The 25,416-nt window shown below is 35.1% G+C and overlaps 1 protein-coding gene across 4 annotated transcripts in view; it reads left to right on the top strand.

Annotated features, from left to right (window-relative positions):
- LOC134532355 (protein crumbs) overlaps positions 1-24,920 on the top strand; it is a 146,311-nt gene extending 121,391 nt beyond the window's left edge. For 2 of the 4 annotated variants that reach the window (XM_063368787.1, XM_063368794.1), the window contains 4 exons: positions 324-480; positions 4,737-4,894; positions 6,675-6,782; positions 15,971-24,919. In XM_063368787.1, coding sequence (XP_063224857.1) covers positions 324-480; positions 4,737-4,894; positions 6,675-6,782; positions 15,971-16,198 — 651 coding nt within the window. In that variant the 3' untranslated portion in view covers positions 16,199-24,919. Of the gene's footprint in view, positions 1-323; positions 481-4,736; positions 4,895-6,674; positions 6,783-15,970 lie in introns of all 4 variants that reach the window. The other 2 variants (XM_063368803.1, XM_063368811.1) reach the window with 2 other exon arrangements.
- The last annotated feature ends 496 nt before the right edge of the window (positions 24,921-25,416 follow it).

Below are 25,416 nucleotides of genomic sequence, written 5' to 3'. Positions count from 1 at the left end.
AGATTTTTTTTAATGCTAATTTTTAGTATTTTGTATACATGTGTAGTTGTATGTACAAGTGTGTGCATTATTTATAGCATCAGTAAATAAAAATTTTGATTTTTTTTTTTGTCTCGCACAAACACTTCAGTTCTGATATAAGATAACGTTATTACGACTGAAGTCGTACTCCACACTATGATTGAATATTCTCTACTGTGCTATGTATATTTTTGTTGCCTGCACTGAACACTCTGTGAATAATAGTTGACAAGTTAGTTTCTGTATAACTGTTCCTGTTTGCAAGTGTGCTTCTGGTGTTGATTGCCTTCTAACTGTTTCAGGCACCATTTTGCCAGTGTGTGGCAGGATACTCGGGGAAGTACTGTGAAACGAATATTGATGACTGTTCCACGGGGCCAGACAACACATCTCCATGTCTGAACGGTGGCATGTGTGTGGATGGGATAAATAAATACACCTGTGACTGCTCCGAAACAGGTAATGTGAATGGTTTAAAATATCAACAGCTACTATGCATTTACACAAACACTTTTGCTTGATTAATTGTTTTTAACGATTTGCACATTTATTACCCTAATGGTCTTTTGGCAACCATGATTTTTTAGGCTCAAGCTTAAGTGGCATTGGTTGTAAGTTCACTGCCAACCGTCATGTGACTCAGTTCAGGAGTTTCAAATCAAGTGTCAAGTATCTTGGAGGTCCCTCATGTAAAGTTTGACCAGCAAAAAATCTACACCTTCCTATACCTTTTCAGCTGTACATGTACATTTTCAATTTCAAAGTACCAGGGTAAACATTTTGGTATCAAAGAAAATTTGATCACAGAGAGATGGTGTTATCTGCAAAAAAAAATGTAAAATTGGGCAGAAAAAAATGATTGTGTAAGGGGAAACAACTTGTGCTATTTGCTTAGTCATACCATTCATTTAATTTCTTGATATGTCCAAGATATTTGTGGCAGTAAATATTTTCTGTGAAATTGTTTTATTTTACAATATTTAAAATAATCTTAACCGCTTAAATTATGAATTTTGACCGTATGGTATAACATTGTTCCATTCCTTCGACATAATATCACAGAAAATATTGTACTTAGGTATGGTTTCAAATCATTGAAGTCGAGAACGTCTACTGGTCCAGGTAAGTATTACAGTTTTGCTATAAAAGGTTGCTTTATTCTGCTTGTTTCCTTTCTTTAGTTTATCTTTAATTACAGTATCAATAATGGTATATACCCCCAGCACTTGGAAAATAGCTAAGGATATTGCTGTACAAGAAAGGCAGCATATTAAAATGTTATGAATTATAATTCCAAATTTTCTAAATTTTGACAAAATCATTTTTAAAGAATTGGATTCCATTCCACGAAATAGATATTCAGTCAACATTGCTTTATAATTGGTAAAACCATAACTGATTTATTAACATTTTTAAATACAATTTCTTTGGAAGTTAAGTCAGGTGGATGCTTCCTATTTTCATTTAATGCAAGCCTTTGGCATGGTAAATCATAACATTTATATCAACTACCTAATATATAAATAACCAATAAATACCCTAACTGCTTCTCAATTTATTAGAAAGCTAAAAATAATAATATAATTAAAGTGTTAAAACTACTTGTTGATTTTCTATTTGTTGATGACTGTATACCTAATATACAGAACAGTTACAGTGTTTTCTCGCATAATCGTCACTCATTTTCTTCTAAAATCAAGTTTGAAAAGTAGGGGTGCGACGATTATGCGAAGAAAAAAAAATTGTTAGGTAAAGTTATTTATAAAAACAATCCCGTTCATGGAAAGTACGTTTATTTAAAAAAAGGTGGAGTATACAAGAGCACGCCAAACAATTTATATTAATAAATCATTAAACAAAATCCTTTCTTCAACTTTAAATAGAAAAACAAAATCTGTGACACGAACGCAAGCGACTTGAATCTGTGACGTGAACTAACGCGTAACTATCGTTGTAGTACACACTTACCACGAAAGAGTGCGGGCTATCAAATGTAGTTAACTCGGCACTCGACAGAGAGCGTGCGTTGCATGCAATCGCCGAGATATCGATATTCGACTACGTGCGCGCGCTCTATACAGGAATAATATAACCAAACATAAATGATGGCAATTAGTGCTGGCTACATGTTTATAAGCGGTACACCGCGCCAACGCAGACGATCAGAAAAAAAGAAATAACATTTATATATTTTTTTTGTTTGTTCAGCAATATTGTAAACACAATTTCTGCTAATTTCAGTTGGAATCTCAAACTATTTACATTTTTGATATACATAATTTGTAGTTGCAACATCTGTTTCATCGTAGACACACACAGCAAGGAAGCTGCTACTGTGCAGGATTTAGTTAGATCGATTTTAAGTATTGATTTTAAAACCATTGAAGCAATGACATGTACTTCTTTTAATGGCCAATGCAATTGTCTTTGTTTTGTGGTGATGAAGTCCATGGTTATTGACGTTTCTTTGTTTATTTATTTATTTATTTATTTAGTTCAACTTTCCATGCATGTAAACATGTCAATTAGTGTGACAAAACAAATACAAATAATGTTTGGTTTTCAAGGTTGAAATGACAAATTTGACATTTTTTGAATTGTTCACACAATTTTTCCATTACTGTTTAGTGAGACAGTAGTGAAAAAAACTTTGAATACTTATTTCATGTTTAAAACGTCTCTTAGGGCGGAATTCATAGTGGTGATATAAGCAATACTTCAATAAAGTACTGCTTATAGGCATACTTAAGTATGGCATTAAATTCATAGCGAACAAAAAGATCACTGCTTATTAGGACTACTTCAAGTAATACTTCGCGAAGCACTGCGTCAAATAAGTACTGCTCAATACGAATTCACAGTCATGAAATAAGTTTGCCTTGTTTCGCAAGTATTCATAATCAAATAAGCAATGCTTATTCATTGATATAAGTAATACTTCATGAAGTCGGCTATCTAGGTGACTCAAGTATCGGTATGGATTTGTTTGTTGTAAGGAATAGGTTATGTAAGGTATTAATTCCCGTTAATTTCTGCATATATTAAATTAAAAATGATAGAGTAAACAAATTCAATTTGGGAAAAGAAAGAAACAAATCGTTGCCACTTAGTTTTGTAAACAATACATGCTACGTACATAACCTCTTCTGCAGCTAGCGTGATGGATTTTGGTGAGTGGGACGATTTTGAACAACTTGCAGATGAAGTTTACGAGGACCATGTCAATGTACGGACACCAAAGCGCTACATACATACGAGATGCATTAAACCCTTTCGATATACACAGCGAACTATTATATTCGCGTGCGATGTTAATCCACGCCGCATTCTTCGCTTGTGTACTCATCGCATCCGTGGTTTTATTTTCAACTACTGCTTTGTATTATAACCAACTGCTTAAACAAAATTCTTTCCGAATCAGTATAATGTTTTCCTCTCTTTTCTTTTTTCACTAGCCATCACGTGGTTGTATAAGCTTATAGATCAGACACAGCATGGCCAACATAATTTTACAACACAAACATTCAAAACATATTTATGTAGTTGTAAATTCGTTTTTAATACATGTTCATATTTATGTTATTAAAGTTCATTATCAAATAAAGTATAAATATCATCTTACGTATTAATTTCATTATTTTAATCGCATATATGGTTTGAAACGTGGGCATTTTTATTTTCAAACGGGTAAACTATGTATTTACAGCGGTATATTTGCTTGCGTTACGTTGACACAAAATTCGTCCTTTACTTTTTGAGATACTTCATGAAGTACACCATGGCCAATATAAGTAGTGCTTGTTCAAATATTACTTCGTCAAGTATAGGTTTATGAATTCATTGCTGGAATAAGTACTACTTGAAGAATAAACACTACTTTATAAAGTATTACTTATTCGCCAAACAAGCCTTCAACTATGAATCCCGCCCTTATTGTTCATTTTTTGATTATGAAATGCCATTAAAACAACAAAAAAGGGATTTTATATCATACAAATGACTTCCTCTCAACAGTGAACAATGGTATTTGACAAACTCATGAGGTATGCTATTTCAAATATTTGTAAGGAAACAAATATTCGTTATTTTGAATTTTTAGTATTCGATGTTGAATCAAATATGAATAGTTTATTATTCATATTTGAAAATTCAAATATTCGCAGATCCCATGAATCCTATTTTCAAAAATAACCTAACGATACGGTAAAGTTGATTACGTTCGTCAAAAGTAAAAATTAATTATTTTATAATACATTTGATCACACTATTGAAAAAATTTGTTTTCCCCGAGGTATTGTCCCGAGGAGAAAAGTTATATTCCCGAAGTTTGGGAATGGTCTCTTTCCAGTTTTAGAACCCAACTTTTAGGATCCCGTACACCTCTAGAAATAAATGTAAAAATAACTTGTCTCTTATTACAAATCAGTAATTCAATTATATGTAAGTACAAGAACTTATATGTGCAGTTACCTATGTTGTGCAATGTTGTTTAGTGTTGTCATGCATTCATATCATTGTACCTGTTTTTGTATTTGTTCTTATGTAATTATGTTCATATTTAGTTGTTTTTTTTTTTTTTTAATTTTGCCTACCAAATAAGGCATGTATGTAAGCATGTCACAATTATAGTAAACACATTTTTTGTTTGTAAATGTTATCAATAACCTTTGCTACAATTTTTATTATACTTCTATCTGAATATCTTTGTGATCCAGGATTTGAAGGGCAGAGATGTGAAGAAGACATTGACGAATGTGAGTTGTCACTAGCGTACTGTGGAAAAGGAATCTGCGTCAATCGACCCGGTTCATACACGTGTCAGTGTAACAGTGGCAAGTGTGGCATACATTGTAACTTAACAGATCCTTGCGAGGTAAGCTCTTGCTTTCAATTAATTGAAAATAAAGAATTTAAGTATATTTTTCATAAAATATGTAAAAATGTACAGTTAATTTTAATAACTTATGACTAGAGACCTGGAAAATTTGCGGGTTCAATGACCTCCAGGATAGACTCCAATATCCGCTACACACTCGGGCAAAAGCCAACTGTTCATTGGCTGCTGACTTGTTAGTCGTCTCGACTGGGTGGCCTGTGATTCGACACTTCTATGAGTGAGGGTCTCTAATTGGCCCTTAGTCATCCAGATTAACAGAGAACCAATGACAGAAGCAGCACTAAGGTATAATTATTTGAATTTTAGCATAACACGAAATGAACCCGCGAATTTTCCGGGTCTCTACTTATGACTCTTGAGTCATAAGAAGTTGTTTTTTAGAAATTTATCATATTTGATTGATTGTTTGATTTGATTGATTGTTTGTCGTTGATGGTGTTCCAAGTAGTTTTTGAGAATTAATTAACCTTTTGTTGTAAATTCTCATTGATGCTGAATGGTCAAGTTACTGAAATGTCGATTGAAATTACTTTTGTGTGTGTCTCTTAAGTCATTAAAGCATTTAAATTGCCAAAAGCATCCAGCACTTGCATGTGATGGCTGCTCTTCGCGAATGGCATGGATTGAGGCCTAGTCTGGATTCTCCCGTTGTATATTCATCAACCAAAAGTGCTGAACCATTGATTTTGTAATCCAAAAAAGGTTAAATGGAATCTTTTAAAATTCTGGTGTACAGGTTTTTAATTTTCTGGTTGTGATTTTGTTAACAAAATTATTAGAGCAATTTCTAAAAGTGATTATAATTCTACTTTTTTTCTGGTTCTCAGTTTGGTTCTAAAATATTGGTTCTCAGTTCCAGGTTAACCTCCACACAATTTCCAGTCACATGAAACATACAGTATGACCTATTATTAGATGGTGTGTTTTTTGTCAGTATGACTTAACGCTCCAGTTTACCATAATATGACTACAAACAAGTCACCTAGCCTCTGGGTAGCACAGTTGCTTCATGTGTGACACATGGCTATAGCAGCACTGTACCTGCATCCTGTGGTACAGTAATATTTAGTAATACATATGAACTGCTGTGTTTTGCTTGGTCATTATTTAAATATGTACACCCATAAAAAATGGCTTGAGAAATAAGGTAATATCTGATCACAAGAGATCAGATAAATCGTAAAAAATAAATTTTGCCTGAATAGCCTCTCATCAGTCTTGGCAACTTTCGCTCAAAATTCAGCACACAGTTTGTGTTTTCTGCTACCTGTGGAACATTGTAGCACAACCTATTTCTATGTACTCTCCGCTGTTTCTAGATTCTTAGGCAGCATCTGCCATTGCTTCGTATACATTTTCAGTGAAACAAAAGCTTTGGTATAAATTTGTCTCTTCTAATTAACTGAAGTTGAGCGTTGTATCCCTCAAGCCTCAAATTTTGTGGTGCAACATACACTACTTTCTGTAGGCAATCTTAATGTAATTTTTTAAACAAACAACATGTTAAGAAACTTTCACAAGTATTAGCAGCTGTGGTTGAATTATAACTTTTTGTTACCATTTTTTTTTTGTGTACAAGGTGAGAACACTATAAATGTGTGAATAGTTTTAAATCTGCTACACATGATATATGAGTATATGACAGGTGATCTAATGTACAGACACTTACGTCAACTAACCTAGTACTAGTTTGTGCTTAGTGAACTACTTAAAAATTATAGCTATTATAATAAATTCATGTTTTTATTCATTTCAGGAGAACCCATGTCAAAATGGTGGGACTTGCAATGAATACTGCGTTGATGCTCCCAACAGATATTCTTGTAAATGCATAGATGGGTTTGTTGGTGTGAATTGTACTGAAGTGAGTATTGTAGTTTTTGATATTTTATATTTAGGTAATGGTGTGTTGATTATTTAATATTTTTAGTATGTGGGTGTGAGGAGATTGATGCTTTGATGTTAAAATACAGTAAATCCCTATTAAGGAGTTCGTCAAAGTACATAGAAATGTATATTTATAATTAACAGGGAAATTTTACTTAAAGGGTAAAATATGTATTTATAGGTCATGGGCTAAATTTTTAAAACTTATTATAAAGGAAATTTTCTAAATGGGATTATCTTAGCAGGGTTCTCTTGTCGGTACATATTTATGTTCATTTGGGTATTACTCACTTTTTCTGTACTTTCCTTCTTCACCCAAAGATCAATCAATGACACTCCTCGAAGCGAGAGAAAAAATTGAATGTGAAATTTCTGAAATCACTATTGTGTTTATAAACAAGGTGCTCAATTATAACTACATAACTAAAACCTGGGCCAATTTAATCCTTGAGTGAATATAGCTGCTAATTAACAAGGAGTAATGCCAAACTTTTAAGTGAAATACAAATTTTTATTAGCTTGTACAGCAGGTAGATATTATACAAGATGTTTGTAGAATAAAACTTAAGGTGCTTTAGCTCATGGAAAAAGACATGCATGCTTGAGTTTAGAAAAATGCATCTGAAGCTAAAACCTTAAACATGTAAAATCGTTTATGTTCAGATGTAACTATTATAACGGTTCGTTATATACAAAATAAAACAGTTCAACGCCGATTGCAAATTTTGATGTTTTTATTTTTTTTTTGTTAAATAGAATGTTGCACAGACGATTCCAAACACTTTCAAAAGAGGCTGCTCATTCATTCCACATACATATGCCCGTCGAACAGATGCTCGTAGTTCACGTGATGAGAATTTACCGGAAAAAATATCGTCCTTCAGTAATGTTTCACTGCAAGTACAAGAAAATGGGGCGACCTCGAAGAGGGCCGCACCCAGCGAAAACGAATTCCGCCCCGAGCCAAATGCCGACGAAGGTGGCCGCAATTTCTAATTCATTATCCGAAAGAAAATAAAACAAATTAGGTTGACTTAATATTCGGCCTGGCTCCGACCACCAACGTGAAATTATCTCTTCATAAATTACATAATAATTTAGCGAGAAGCCATCGAACGCGACCTACTCGTCCAGCGTTCGACAGACGACTGGTGATCTCATGAACTCGTCTCCTCCATGCAGGGAGTAGACGTCACATGACCTCACCGACCAATCACACGCACTCTTCATTCACGCTACAGATATCAGCCAATTACAGAACAAGTTACAACACATGAAAAAATCTTTTACACACAGAACTCTGGGCTTCCCCTGATCAGTCTCTTTTCAATTTCACCTCGAAATCGGGGACTCCCATTCTCGTTCTCTCTCCCACACCGTGAGACAGCAGTTATCACTTGGTTCCCATGCAGGGGGGGAATTACCGTCTTTATCTCGGTTGGCGGGGAAGCACTGTTTCTTTCTCACACTTACAGGCCTCTCATGCCTCTCTTTCTAACCATCACACAAGCCCAGACACAGTACCGTGATTTATAATTATATTACAATACGTTAATAAAATTTAAGAACAGCAATCATAATACAAATTACTTTACAAAATTAAAATCATTTAGAAATAACCTGAAAAAGTAGGCCTAAACAAGCAAAAATCTAGAACAGCGACTTCTTTGTGAAAAATTACATAAAAAATAGTACTGATAGTAAATGTCTGTTAAAATACAAGGTACATTCTTAAAACACATAGCAAGTGAAAATAACATATATTAAAAGCCATAACGTCTGATTATACTGTCTCATAATATACACACCACTCTAAAAACATTGACTTATTTATATTTACCTATACAAAAAGAAGTTTAAAAGAAAATTATTTATTTAGGAGGACAGGGTTCTGCAACATTACATTACCCCCCCAACTTTTCAATTAAATTAACACTATATTTAATTGAAAAGTTACAAAAGTGAAAAACTAATCTGTACAAAATAAATACAAAACATCCTGAGAAATAAATGCATCCAGTAATTAAAACACTTGTTTATATATAAATTCAAAAAACTGTTTCTTAAATATTGCAATATTAATTCCTTGTCAAAAAAAGCCAAAAATTTGAAAACATCTCTCTTACTACAAAGGGTCAACAACTCTGCACAAATGGTTATCTCCCTCTCATCAGTGCAAAATACAAATAACTTTGAAACTGGTCTCTCTATAAGCTTCAAGCAGACACCCCCTGGTCAACGAAGAATCTTCAATAACAACAAAAAACTCTGAACAACTTACTTTTACAACTGTGGAAACCTCAACACCAGCTGCAATAAACTCCATAACTACCTCAATGACGACGAAAAATCTTGAACTCCAGGAATTACGTCTCCATGACCACCTTAACAACGATAAACACAAAAACTTCAAAACCTCGACGACGACGACAAATCTTCTTCAACGACGATGACAAATAACCTCACAACAAATGATCTCCTTTAAACTCCATTAAAAACCGCTGTTACTATCATTCTCTGCTGCTTATGACAAACTCCTCAAATCCCATGAAATAACCACTTTAACCCACAAATCCACCAAATTCTTCATTCTTCATATCCGCACTAACAAAAACTTGACAACACTATCGCTTCAAAACTGTTGACACAAAATTTTTCTATATTCCATCCAAAAAAAACAACTTATCAAATTCTAAAATTATAAATTTCTAAGTATCTTCACAATACCACTATCATTAACTTCAACCACTGGACAACAATTATTTCAAAATTAGAACTAGACTGTTCAAACTTGATAATTCATGAACTACAACTTCTACCAAATGCCTCAACTTCCTAACACACAGAAACTCACATAGTAAATTTTCCCCAACAAATACAACTCCAAAAAACATTAAATTAGCTATGTAAAACTTTAAAAACTTTTTTATAACAAACTACAGCATCACCAATCATATTCAAACTTTCTAATTAAAATGTTACACCTCATAACATTTACACCAAATACACATAAACTTAATTCTGTTCAACACACTGAATTTTCATTTGTTTACATTATTCACTTACATTTTTTTTTGTATCATTATTCATACTATAAAAAATACACAAAAACATCATTATCAACACATAAAAATACACAAATTTACTCCTTCTCCATCCTTCCTAACTCCTGAGCTAGCCGAAAGGTAAGGGACGCTCAATTACAACCCTTTTAGCTGCTAGTCAGCTCGGCTAACCTTTTACACAAAAAAAATATACCCACAAATTACATAAAGTTTTTCCAAACTCCCCTATCATTGCTTCCTAACTCCTGAGCTAGCCGAAAGGTAAGGGACGCTCAACTACAACCCTTTTAGCTGCTAGTCAGCTCGGCTAACCTATTAATGAAATTTAAAACAAAAAATAATACAAAGCTATACACAAATATACACTGCACTTGTCATTTCACATCAAACTGTAAGCTTTACATACCTCTCTTAATTTTCCATAAACAACAAGTTGACAATTCTATAGTCATGGCATGACAAACACTTCATTAAGATACAGACGTATGTTTCTATTCTTCAAAAACAAATTACATGAACTAATGCCCTTCCTTAGGTTTCAAACCATATCTTCCCTTTCAGCAACAACAGCACATAAAATTAACCTTGATGAGGGGTGGGAGCGACCAAGGAGAAAGGACACACCCTTGCAAAAAAAAACATCGGACTCCATGCCGGCAAACATATTTAAAACTAACCTCCTGGCCCCCCAGCTGCCTCACAAACAAAAACAAAACATCTGCTGCTTATTTAGGACAATACAAAAAATTCACCTAAACTCTGGCCATCATGAACACACAACTGCTTCTGCAGCTTCAAAACTCGACGACTGTTATGCATTAACGTTTAGTATTACCTTTCATACCTTTAATATAGGATGTTGTTACCCTGTCATTCAATCCAAAACAAACATTTATCATCACAAATGTGTGGCACTTTAATTTAAAATATTTAACCATTTCAAAATTATATCATTTTCCAAAAAAATAACTCAATAAATTTCAGTTAGCTTCTTCCCATGACACAACATTAAACAAACATTAGCCAAGTGCAATGAAATTCTCATAATGTAAAGCATTTTAGTAACTGTGTACTCAAAGAATTTATATATATATATTATCATAGTTATTTTCTAAAACAGAAAAACATTCACATTAAAAATAGTTATTTATCTTCCTCCTCTTTAAGAATCTTGTAAAAAATTTGCTGCTATAATCTTATTTGTACATTCCTATATTATACTATAACTATTCTTCAAAACATACAAAAACTCTACGAAATACAAAATATTATTAAAAGCATACAGTTCAAAGAATAAAAAATCTGAAAAACATTTACAAAAATTGGCAAAAAAACTGCAAAAAAATTAAAAAACATCAAACACCACAAAACTGGTTTTGACTCTACCCTTCCATCTTGACAGTGGGCCATACAAGTCCAAACACACTGTTTCCAGATTTTGTATCACTCCTTTACATTTACCATCTCTTTCTTCTGCCTTTGAACAGAACAAAAAACTGTTTACTATCTCGGCGATAGTTCTGTACCCATGCTTCCATACACAAAACCTCTGAATAGTTCGCACAGTTTCTCTCACATGAATCAGTGTGAAAATTTTAGTTTGTATACTATTCGGCATACACAACCCACATTTTCGTACATTACTGCTTACATTTTGAAACAATCTCCCTTTTATCATTTCTCCACAATCTGCAAAACTCAATTCACTGATTCTCTCCTCAGAAAAATCATCTTTAAGTTTATCTGAAAACATTTTCATTTCAATTTCTACTTCTCTCATTTGTTTACACATAATCCTGATTCCATGTGTATTTCCCCTGGATTTACTAACCTGTTCAACAACATTGTCTAAATTTCCCTTGTTTACCCCATCTAGGGATTTTTCACATTTATTCCCCATGTTTACCTGCTCATTTACATCATGCACAATAACTTCAACATTTTCTTTTGACACTATTATTTCCCTTTCACACGTTTCTACATTTGCTTCATTTGCACATTCATCTACTTTGTTCGTACACGTGGCTACCTGTTCATTAATTTTAAAGTCATCAAATTTGTTCTCCACCCTGCCAAATTCCTGTCGCAACTGTGTGCCTATTTCGCTCCTTAACTTAGCAATCTCTTGTGAATTTACCTCAATTTTGTGAATTGCCTGATCTATTTTGTTGTTGGTTTCATTCTGTCCCTGTTCAATTTTACTAGTAAGATCCTGTTTTAATTCCTGTTTCAACTCCTGTTGCCCCCGTTCAATTTTTTGTGTCATTTCCTGTTGTCCCTGTTTCATTTCCTGTCTCATTGACAACAAGATCTGTAGCATTTGATCTGACCCCCCCATAACCTCAACTGGGCTGCTTATTGTGTGGGATTCCATATCCTGACCTAGTTCGGCAGGATGTTCCATGTTTACAGGTTTTTCCTGTCGACATGAAAAATCTTGCTCTATTAAACTTGTTTCCAAATTTGGATTAGACTGTTCGGAATTTTCTCCATTTTCCTGAAAACCCATAAAATCTGATTCGCTACTGTTCGTACTAGCGTTATCCATGTTGACATACACAAATTACCAAATTTTACACAAATACAAGTTAAATTCTCTAAACCAATACAAATAATACAGTTTTCTTAAATTTTCCACTTGCTATCATCGGCGATTCATCCCACGTTGTCCCGCGAAGTGACGATCTCGAAGTCCCGCGATGCAACAGGCCTGAAGTCCCACGGTGCCTTGGGTCGCTCTGTCCCTCGAAGTACCGTTTTCCGTCGTTTCTCCAGAACACTTCACTCGCTGAAGCCGCTCGTAGACTCTCGTCGCGGACAAAAACCGCCTTCGCCGCTCAGCTGCGCCGATAGTTCTGGAAACACTTTGCCGTTTTCTTCTAAACTGTTCATTATTTATCGTAGATTGTAGTTATTTGAGGTTATCATAGTCGCAAACTTGTTTTGAGAATGTTTATATTTTTTATTTACTGCCGAAAATGTCTGTCAACCTCAGGGTCGTGTCCAAATTCAAGCCGCGCGGCCGGGCGCCAAATATAACGGTTCGTTATATACAAAATAAAACAGTTCAACGCCGATTGCAAATTTTGATGTTTTTATTTTTTTTTTTGTTAAATAGAATGTTGCACAGACGATTCCAAACACTTTCAAAAGAGGCTGCTCATTCATTCCACATACATATGCCCGTCGAACAGATGCTCGTAGTTCACGTGATGAGAATTTACCGGAAAAAATATCGTCCTTCAGTAATGTTTCACTGCAAGTACAAGAAAATGGGGCGACCTCGAAGAGGGCCGCACCCAGCGAAAACGAATTCCGCCCCGAGCCAAATGCCGACGAAGGTGGCCGCAATTTCTAATTCATTATCCGAAAGAAAATAAAACAAATTAGGTTGACTTAATATTCGGCCTGGCTCCGACCACCAACGTGAAATTATCTCTTCATAAATTACATAATAATTTAGCGAGAAGCCATCGAACGCGACCTACTCGTCCAGCGTTCGACAGACGACTGGTGATCTCATGAACTCGTCTCCTCCATGCAGGGAGTAGACGTCACATGACCTCACCGACCAATCACACGCACTCTTCATTCACGCTACAGATATCAGCCAATTACAGAACAAGTTACAACACATGAAAAAATCTTTTACACACAGAACTCTGGGCTTCCCCTGATCAGTCTCTTTTCAATTTCACCTCGAAATCGGGGACTCCCATTCTCGTTCTCTCTCCCACACCGTGAGACAGCAGTTATCACTTGGTTCCCATGCAGGGGGGGAATTACCGTCTTTATCTCGGTTGGCGGGGAAGCACTGTTTCTTTCTCACACTTACAGGCCTCTCATGCCTCTCTTTCTAACCATCACACAAGCCCAGACACAGTACCGTGATTTATAATTATATTACAATACGTTAATAAAATTTAAGAACAGCAATCATAATACAAATTACTTTACAAAATTAAAATCATTTAGAAATAACCTGAAAAAGTAGGCCTAAACAAGCAAAAATCTAGAACAGCGACTTCTTTGTGAAAAATTACATAAAAAATAGTACTGATAGTAAATGTCTGTTAAAATACAAGGTACATTCTTAAAACACATAGCAAGTGAAAATAACATATATTAAAAGCCATAACGTCTGATTATACTGTCTCATAATATACACACCACTCTAAAAACATTGACTTATTTATATTTACCTATACAAAAAGAAGTTTAAAAGAAAATTATTTATTTAGGAGGACAGGGTTCTGCAACATTACACTATTTGTCTGCTACGTTTATCTGGTAGAAAAATTTTGAGGATCTGCACAAGAGTATGTAACATTGACTACCAGTTATATATAAAAATGTATTACAAAAGCAAGCATGTTTTACATAGTAGTTAAAAGCCTTGAGCCTAATACATACTCAGAATTAAAGCGAGTATCCTCCGGGTGCTATACAGGACAATTAAACACATACAGTCCACATTGAGGAAGCGTGTACACAACCGCGTGGTGCCAGAAAAAAGAGTGCATCAGCAAAGCAAAAAATTTCAGTACCCTTCAAAATCAACAGGACACTTAGGCCTCAAAGAGCATACCTAACTATCGGCATGACCCAAGTGGCTTAGCCACATTTTAACTTTATCTTGCCAGCTCAAAACTGAACCCTTCTTAACTGGGCATTTAAACAGTGTTATACTGAGCACCGCTGTCGAGGCAGGCGTGAAGGATGAGGTTCCGGGAAGACTTGCTTATTTATGGAAGCCCTAAGTTGACACATTGCCATCTACCAGACTGATGCTGCGACTACATTTCATTTATTCTTCAAGATGCTCTATTTAAATTAAATTGTGTGTGTAAATGCTAATGCATTGCAACAGATTTCATTTGAAGTGTGTAATGAACGGGAACTCAGGAACTGGCTGGTATTTGTGAAATGACAAGCACTGCCCAGAAAAATGAACACATTTTTGCAGAAATACACTGTAATGATGTTTTTTCTTGTTACACCAGTTTCTTTGGTAGTAAGAGAAATTCAGAATGTGAGTTAGTGGCTTATGGCAACTTTGTTTCTGTTCAGTCATTTATTATTCTCTGCCTAATTAGAAAAAACTATAAATCGGCTTTTTTCTCCCCTTACTCTTTTAAGTTTCTTACAATGAAATTTTGTGTATCCTCTTAAAGTCTCATAATTAAGAGAAATTTTTTTTACGGAATTTTATTCTACTGTAGCAAACCTTGTGCAGTGAAGTTCTTCAGTCCAGCATCCCAAGTCTCGGCAGTCTATAGCCCGGCACCAGGCATGTCGCTCGCGTAGATTCTGGTGTGACCTCGGCTACTAGGTCCAATTACTGCATTGCTGGAAATTTAGTTTGCTCAAGTTTATCTTTGCTGTCCATTTTCATTTAAATGCAATTTTCGCTGTGATCTAGCACATACATTTTACATTTTTACATTTGGTATTCCCAATGGAGATGCACAGACTTTTGACAATCTGGCAAAATCACTTATCTCGCACGGCTGTGATCCCAAACATGCCGAATTGAACACCGTTCACTGTTTCCCAACGCAATGAATAGTTTTATTTTTTATTTTAGAGTCAAATGGTTGTTTTTAGTTTTATTTTAAAAACCTTAAGCAAAAGGTAAGCATTATTCTGCAGTAAGCAGTCTTGAGTGTGTTAATCGTAAATTAATATTAATAATATTATAAATAAAGTTAAAACTTAGGAGTTGCTAAGTGTGCATATTCTTACAAACAGTAGTGACATTGGTTTTGGTTTTTTTTTCTCTATAAAAATTTTCTTCATGAAGTTAAGAGAATTGCTAGTAAGACAAACAATATACCTTCTTTTCTGTGCGTTACTGTTTTCTTTAATCCTATAATTTCTTGCTATATTTAAGAATGGATGATGTAGTAGAAACAAATAACTGTCGATCATTCAGTGGGCTTTTATAAATCTCTGAAAATCTATATTGTATAATATGTGATAACTCTATATCAGATACAGTACTTGGAAAAAAAAATTTTGTGTTGAACCATTACACTCATGCGTGTCTAGTTCTCCATGAACTCAAGGGAACCGACTGTGTTGCCGCCCGTGTCCCCAGAAGCCCGTGGGCGCAGCGGCCAGCGGGGCAGACATCGCCGTGATCGTGGCGCCCATCGTCGGGTTGGTGCTCCTGTCGGCCGCCGTCGGCCTGTTCGTGTTCGTGCGGATGGCGCGCAAGAAGCGTGCCACGCGCGGCACCTACAGCCCCAGCCAGCAGGAGTACTGCAACCCGCGCGTGGAGATGGACAACGTGCTGAAGCCACCTCCCGAGGAGAGGCTCATCTAGTGTCGGGGCAGAGCCCGGCGCTCTAGGGGACGTACCTCCGGGGGCTCCGGCCGGTCCCTGACCAGACGGCGTCACATCGTGGTGCCTTTGTGCGTACTGGCGTGGTGCGTGGTGTTAAGACTACCGTGATCCAGTTGAAATCCTTGTGTGGTACTCCTTTATCTTTTTTAGACATTTACACATGTAACATTAAAATGAAGATGATGTTTTTGTTGGAGACTGTTGGTGCCTATTGTGATTACTTTGTTTACGAATGAGGAGAAATTAAATTGTTTTCTTGGTTAAACGTAAGATGTTTGCAAATCCATGACTATTGTTATTAGGTGTACAAATTAACATTTTGGTAACGTACTCAACCAAACTTGTTAATCTTGACTCGTCTCCGCGTGTAAAATGATTAAATATAGATGATGATTAAAACCAGCCCGTGAACGTGAGTGGCGGTGTGTAAATATTTTGGAGTTCAGGAGAACCTTGAGTGCAGTTCAGTGAAAACCCCACGATTCCTTAAAATGGTTTTGTTTGGTCATGTGGAATGTCGTGAGCTGTGCTCAGTGAAACATCAGCACTAAACATGTGTTTAAAAACTGCTCAAAGATTTACAAGTCGCTAAGTCAGCTTTCCTAGTTACATCATTACATATGCGTGATTAAGATGATTTGTTTAAACTAGGGATGGGACGAATCCACATTTTGGTCGAATCCAAATCCTTGTTCGAATCCTCGGTGTTTGTCATTGAATCTCGAATCCCAGTCCCACACTAAACTTCACCACATGTTATTAAAAAAAATCACACATTTTAAAAAATTACATAGGCCTATGTATTAAAAAAAATTACATGTGTATTTATAAAATTATAAAAAAATGCATAGTGTATACACCTGAAATAAAATAGAGACAATTGACTTCAAAAACCACACACGTAAGTTTGCATCTGTCTAATTCTCTGTTAAATTAATCCTTCCTGTGTTTTCAATAAAATCCGTTTGTATAACAGACACCATTTAAAAAAAGTTATGTTTTTTTCTGCAATGTTATATTATTGAAGGTTGGAAATGATCGAGTAGTTATGCTAGGTAATTGATAAAATGCAGCGTAGTTTATCTAATGTTTGTGCTATTTCCGTTACCTTCTTAATATAGTTTAGGTATACAATTTTCTAGAGCTGGGCGAACCTCAGTTCTCTGGTTTCGAACAGAACCGAATCGAACCATAGCAAAACAATTTTGAACCGAGCCGAACCGAACCTCATACAGAAATAATTGTTTTGAATTAAAATGAACCGACGACCAGCATTTTTGACTTTAACTGAATGGTGAGAAAGAAAGGTTCTCCAGCCATATGTAAAATTAAAACATTATATAGCTTAGCTTTATTAAAACATTGCAAAACATTTTATAAATAAAGTTTATGCAATAAATAATGAAGGAAAGAAAACAGTTTAGAGAAAATCATTTCGCATTTATATATATACATATACTTTTAATTCATGAAGAAGTTCCATCTAAATTTCTAAAAGATGACGAACATTCAGCATAAGGCCACATAACATATTTTTGTGGTAGACATAACCTAACATTTTTAATAAGTAAAACTTTTTAATAGGACATTAAAAAAAAGTCAAATGTGAATTAAGTTACCTATCTACATTACAAAACCCGCTGACTGCAGTTGCTGTTTTCTTGGAAGAATGCTGCTCGTCAGAAGAAACTTAAGACATTTTTTGGGGTGGTACTGGGTCATCTGGGTCGTCATTATCATTTCTTCATTTGGAAAACTTAAACGACGTAAGTCTGCTCATCACAAATCACCTCAAGAACAATAATATTGTAAACTTAACGTAAGAAGTGTGTTTATAGAAATTTGCGTCGGAAAAAAGCAAACACGAGAAATAATGATGGCTGCCGCGACTACGCTAGTCAACTTAGTACCGTACTGTAAAATTTACTGGACCAGTACTTTTAATAAACAAGATTAAATTAATATTTTCAGTACCTGACTGTTATAACCAAAAAGGCCAAAGAAAATAAATACATCCCAGTAATTTAAAATACGTAATTTACGTAATCATTTCCTACCGCATTTGTCTTGTGTCAACTTGATCACGTTAGTTTTGCCGAAATACAAGAGTTCTCGTACATGCACTTTAGTTTAACGTATGGGGTACGCAAACTTTGGTGATTTTACAACACGTCTCGTACACGCACTATAGTTAAAGGTATAATATACAATACCTTTGGCATTTATTCGATAGTAGTACGAGAAATGCATAAAAAAATCTCCAAAGTAAACAAAAAAGAAAGTGCGGCCATATGAAAAAATGCTATGCGAGTTATTCGACGATTAACAATTTTTTTATTTTTATTTTGTCTGCGCTTGAAACTGTTGAGGCGACGATTATGCGATAAAAGTCAGAATATTACAAGTAATGGAATTTTGTTGTGCTGTTTTGTGAATGGTCTCAAATGGAGGTTAGAAAAACGTAATTTTTTTTAAACGAACGCTCGGTTTTTCGAATATATTTTAAGAGGTTTCGAACCGAACTGAACGTAAGGGTTCGGTTCGGTTCGAAATTTTCGAACTTCGCCCAGCACTACTGAGGGCTGTGCGCACGTTCCCGGTGACTTTAAGGTGTTATGAATGGGCACCACCACGTGTAAGGGCACGTGGACCCGGCTGAGTCTCGCTCTCAGGGCGTGACGTAGCCCAGGTGGGGACGAGTTACCAGCCCTTTCTACCCTATCTATCCAGACCTGGCCCGCTCTAGGCGTCCGGCACGCCACACTCCTAGGCTAAGTAGGCTCACTCACCACGTGGTTAAATAAAGTACTCAGGTTTTACTTATACCCAGATTTAATTCCACGAACACACCTCCCTCTACGCACGTTACACTTTAAACGGTTAAAAAGCCTGAGGCACGAACCAACTTAAGTGAATGCATGGTCCACCCACGTGGCCATGCGATAAAGTATGCTTAGTACACAATGTATAAAACTCGAATGAGATAATTAATTATTAATACAGTCCGCCGACCGAGAGCTGCCCCGAGGATTGACGGACGAAAAGGTTTAAGAATAATTAAAGATGCAGAATTACTTGATCGGTGGTATATAAATATAAATAAAAACTACTGGCAATTTAAAGTACATTAATATTTACGTAGTTATTGAGAATTTATATAAAAACATTCCTACCCTCGTCCAAGTCCGTGCCTATTCGGGTCCGCCCAGGAAACGTCTGTAGTTTTTTAAGTAACGAAATATTTAAATTAAAGAAATACATGAGTAAACTGCAACAAAACACTGGGGCAAAAAAATGAATGAAAAAGGGTTTACAATTCACATTAAAACTTAACACTTTAGGGGGTCGCCGCACTGCTTCTAAGCGCCCTCTTGCCAGGCTAGAACCACACGCACGCACACACGCACGAGTGGGAGGTTTGAATAGAGGGTGGTGGTGGGAGGAGAGGGGTGGTGACGGCGTGAGGCACATCGGGCTTAGGGAGGGCGTAGCCCCGGCCGACGTCACTACAATTTTCAATTACTACCTGAAACTCTTAAAAACTCACCTCGAATCCCACCTCGAATCCTACAAATCCTCGAATCCATAGGATTCGGTATATTCGACGAAACCAAGATTCGAAAATCCCATCTCTAGTTTAAACATAAATTTGAAAAACAGAATAATTAATTATTACAGTTAGTTAAATTGTACAGTTCAGTGAACATAGTAAAGTCCATTTTCTATGTGTTGCAGGAAGTTTTTAAAAGAGGTATGTTAATACTGAACCACAGGAAAGTGTTATAAATACAAGACGTGTAAAATATGGGAATTAAAATGTGAGGGGTCCACTATATAAACTATTTCCAGAGATGCCAAGATCAGCATCCAGAATGCCAAAGAAAGATTGGGCTTTATTGACAAACACATGTATGTACAAACACAACTAAACCCTCGCAATTGGATTGTAAATCATTCTTACCTGAGCGCGTCAGAATTCTGGTAGAATAACCATAGGAATCCAGTGCACTAACTGGTTGCTACCAAAAATGTCATTACCATTAGTCATTGTTTATGATTTGGGAGTTGTAATCTATCATGCCTTACATTGTTCACAATAAAAAATAGCTGTGTCTGCTATCTGTGACAGATAAGTGCCTTTTTTCACGTTGGATAACAGAAACATGATTGGTTGTAGTTCTGTATTGCAACAACTACTTTTTTGCCTTGAATCATTTCTCTCACCGTTGTGGTGCAAACAACAATTGCTTGTGTAACATTCTTTGAGGTTGTTATTATAATTTACTTCACATTCTTGCAGAAAAGTAGTTATTGAATCAATGGTTCTGCAGTAAATTGAAACTCAGTTTACTGCTTCAAGGCTGTTTTTAATTATGTTGACAAAGTGATTTAAGTAGTTCTCTACCACATTTCTCCACAGGCGAATTTGCCATAGCTTATGTCGTAGTCTGCTTGAAAGCCGTGTGTGAGACACTGTCTGTAGCCGGGAGTTTAGATGTAATGAATTTTAGAGGAGAAATACTGTTACTCTGCAGTAAAAAATATTATTTAAGTTATTGTAATATTGCTAACAGTAATTTTTTTTCTACAAAAAATTTGTGTGTATTGCGGGGAGGGTGTTAATCAGTCTTCAGAATTTTTATATTACACCCCCCTCGTCCCTGTGTTTCTGATTTTGACATTTGACACAAAAATATGAGAGATGATAGCTATAACCTACTCTTATTACAACTATTGTTTCTTGCCAGGCTAAGAGTATCTTGTGTTTGCAATTTACAGAAAATGGAATTTTGTGAGAGGTGTGTTTTAATTAAGATAATTCACATATGCTGATATGTGTCTCAGGATTTGTTTACTAACACTACGTACTTATCTGTGAATTTATTCATCACAAACAAGTGTATTAAAGGTATTCCCTGTTTGTATATTTATATAAAGGGATTTGACTTGCCAAGTTTTATTTCTTGTCTCTGTGAAGTTAAAACTAAAAGTTTGTGAAATTTGGGTTTGCTTACATCCTTACAGTTTCTGATCAACTGTGACTCAAACAATAATATATGGATGCATGGACTTTATATTGTACTGATTGCTAGACAATTAGTAACTGTCATACGTCTTATCAGGAATACGTCGGTTTGAATGAATTTATAAGTTAACTGTATATTGTATTACGGAAATATTTGTATTACAGTGTAATTTAACCAAATATTGATAGTTGGTGAGTGTAATCAATTAGACCTTAGGATTTGCTAAAAAAAATTACTGAGATTCGTAATTATTGTAAACTATTTTATATTTAATTGTTTTAGACATACTTCTTTGTATTGAGTTATGTAGGTTTTCAGTTTGTAGATGTGTTTTTGTTGAAATTAGCATCATCCTTTTTTTTTTTTTTTCCAGTGTGTAGGTTATATTTACAAAGTACAAAATACTAAGTTTGCTTTTTTACTTGGACAAGATCTCCATATTTTGTGTATTATATGTATATGTATTGTTGTTTTTTTTGTTAACAGTTTGGATAGTTCTTGTGTGAATCATAATTCTGGAAACAATTTTACTTTATCTATTAAGCTCCAAGTTATTTGGGGGGAGAGGATTTATCTTTTTTTTCTAAAGCAGTCTGAATGTTTTTATTTATGTACTTAGGATCCCTCCTTTATTTATGTACTTTGGTAAATCAAAATCCCCCCTCCCAATTCCTATTTTCCTTTGTCCATCTTCACAGTTAAAAATTGATAACAGTGTAAATATTTGTTGTGTTTTTTTTTAAATATCAATTAATTTATTTTATTTCTTTTAACCTTGCCCACCTTAAAAAGTTAATCTTAAATTGTAATGGGTATGTAGTGTACTACTCAAAAACTAACAAAACATAGACATTAGTGTTGAAAATTTTTAAAATATAAAAAAAATTATGTTAATCTTTAAAATGTTAATTTTTTTTATTGTTTTGTTTTAAATATGAATTCAAGACATTAAGGGGAAGTAAAGTCTTGTATGATTTTACATTCCTGCCCATTTGATAATTTTTTGACTATGATGTGCCTTCCAGTTAAGTTTCTACAAAGTTTTCAAAATATATCTGTGGATTTTAGGTGTGTGTGTTTATATATCTCTCTCTCTCTCTCTCTCTCTCTCTCTCTCTCTCTCTCTCTCTCTCTCTCTCTCTCTCTCTCTCTGTATATATATATATAAAATAATTTTAAACCTTTGACATCCTTATATTTTGCATATAATCAAACCATTATCTTTTTATGAATTTTTTACTTTGTCTGTGGCATAGCATCATAGGACGCTGTGATGCTTGGTGTTCCCTTGCTAAATAACCAGTTTAAAAAATTACGTTTTCAAAGACGAGGCGTGTGAATTCAGTCGGCAGCTGAGCGTTTATTGGCTCATTACATTCCTTGCAGTTGTCGTTTCGCCGAACGCCAGGAATGCCAGCCTGGACCGGTGTTGGTCTGGGAGCTATGTGGGGAAACGAGGTCTGCGCTCGTGCAATTGTGGCTTCTTCACGCGCTTTATGATCCGCGATACAGCGATGTCAAGGAGTCTGAAAGACAAGACATTCCCGTACTTCTGCCCTCACACCTCCCAGAGCTTTGGCATTAGGTTCTAGTGTTTTATCTGCAGTCTCTAATAAAGTTTTTCTAAACTTGGCATTGTTACGACCCCTCATGGTTCCTAGGGATAGTCTCTCAGTAGAGGGGGAGGGGGAGTGGGATCGTAATAAACATTTTGGACTGAAAGTAGACTTTAAGGGTCAAACTTAAACTGCAAATTTTTTTTATTGAATTTTCATTTTTATGAAACTATGTAGTGGATTTATTCTCATATTCCACTTCATAATTATTTAATTTCATGTTTTGTTGTCAGCTATATGCTTCAGTGTATCTCGTATTTTTAACGACTAGGTAAGTATTCTTAAATACAACTCTTCTTTTTTTTACTTTTTGCATCATGGTCACACATTAGCCATTAGCAGTTAATTCTCCTGGTTTTCCACAGCTGAGTATAAATGAACCATCACTTTACTTCTACCAACTACCCTTAAGTTTCATGGAGGATGCTACCCTTGTATCCATAATGAACAATCTAGAGCCTTATCTTGAATGAAACTGTAGAAAAGTCCGTGGGTTGCAATTTGCTAAAATCCATTAAAAGTATGTTTGGCTTAAAATTTAGATGCATTTGAAAAGTAACTGTCAGTTAGTAACTTCACCACTAGCAGTCGAGTAAAAATCAGACCCACCTTTCACTGGCAGTGCTGCCAGTGACTGAATGCGTACTGCATTTGCGCAACGCAAGTTGGAAGTCTATTTCATCTGACGTTTGTGATAAAATTGCTGTTCACGATTACTGCAGTCATAGCATGGACAATGTTTATTTGCCTCTGACGTGTAAGATGTGCTAAAAGGTAGGACGAGGAGAGGAGGGGAAGGGTAGGAATGTACACGAACGTGCGAGTGAAAGTTGTTGCTCTCCCATCAAAATTATTAGAGTATGTTGAAAGGTTGTCAAAGCTTTCAACTACATTTTTAAGCATAACTCTGTTTAATTTGAATTTTTTTTTGTGTGAAATTAGGTTTAATTTAAGTTGGCAACATGAAAACTAATTTATCACTTTTCATTTTTCATATGTTGCTTGATAGATTTTGTACTTTGGGATCTGTGTTAATAACACAGATATGAACAATGGTGACTGTCTCAGCCACTCAAGATTTTTCACTGATTTTCTGTGCATTGTATAGTATTTACAAACTAAAGGCTAAGGAAATTTAATTTATTGTTTGTTACTTGAATACTGAAATTTTTTAGTATAGGCTGTAGAGTTTCCATATGTTTATAAGATGCATTTGTAGTGTGTAGGGTATGAATTAGGTGATACTTAATAGTGTTACTGTGTAGAGATTGGTGCTCAATTATATAAAAGAAATTTTTTTCTTTATGAACATATTCTCTTCTTTGTGCATGTGGTTTCATTATATAACTGTACACATTCTGTGAATACTGTAAGGGTGTAGTAGCATTTAATTCATTTGCACATCTGTGATATTGTAGAGTTGGTTAACACGACTTCTGTAAGGGGAACAATTCAAGTATGTGACTTTGGTCTGATCATGTGTAATACAGTGTGTGTTTTTAAATATCAGTGATAATATACCTATTGCCTTAAGGTACAGTTACATAACACACTACATTTACATTACTGTGCATCATTTCTTCAACCAAAGAAAACATTTCTTGAAAATCAAAGCCAACTTGATGTGCAACCGTAAACCGTCCATTTTATCCTGCCAAGTGTGGAGAGCAATCTGTACATAATTTGTTCGTCTTCTTTGTGATGGATGTGTAACCAAAGTATAGACTGTACATTTGTATAAACTGGCTTGTACATATGGTTGACTTGTTATCTTTCAGCCATTAGGTATTTTAACATGTAACTTGTGTATGTACTTAATAATTGCACTTAAAAATATAAAAATTACGGGACCATAGCCAACTCATTAAATTGACAAATAAAATTTATAGTAAAATAATAATTATTATTATTACTACTACTACTCTACTACTCCTACTTCTACATATACAGTATGTACCAGTTTAATTACTTAACTAGCTTCATTTTCAAGATTAAGAGATCAATCCTTTTGTTTACTTTTTGGGTATGGTAAGTGCATGCTTTTTTCTAAGGGGAAAAAATTTTTTTTTACCATGTTTTTATTAGCTCACTTAGGGCAGTGTCTGTTCAGGTGGAATTTTGTAATTAAATTATAACTAACTTTCTGATGAGTTATGGACTTGAAATTTAGAACATAGCTCAGGGTTGGATGACGAGGCAAGAAAATTAAGAGAAACAAAACGAATATTGTGAATATAAATAAAAACGAAACACATAACTTTAAATCATTAATGAATACATGGAAAAATAATAAACTTGACAGCTCTTGGCAACAACAGCCTGCTTATTCGAGCGAGCAGTCCATAGATATTTTCAAGGAAAACATAACGGTGGTAGCATGAAGGAAACGGCATGCTGTGGCGTGATTGAAGTCAACGTTTTTACCTGGCCATCACCATATTGTTTCACCCAAAGATTATCCGTTCTGCTTAAAACTTTGTGGAAATGGCGCATGTTCACTTCATGTATTTGTATATCTATAGTTATAAGTATATTATAATTGTAGAATTACAAA

This window comes from Bacillus rossius, chromosome 1, assembly GCF_032445375.1.
Source record: "Bacillus rossius redtenbacheri isolate Brsri chromosome 1, Brsri_v3, whole genome shotgun sequence".
In the NCBI taxonomy this organism is placed as follows: Eukaryota; Metazoa; Arthropoda; class Insecta; order Phasmatodea; family Bacillidae; genus Bacillus; species Bacillus rossius.
The sequence above is the reverse complement of the archived record's forward strand: the minus strand, read 5'-3'. Positions and strand labels throughout refer to the sequence as shown.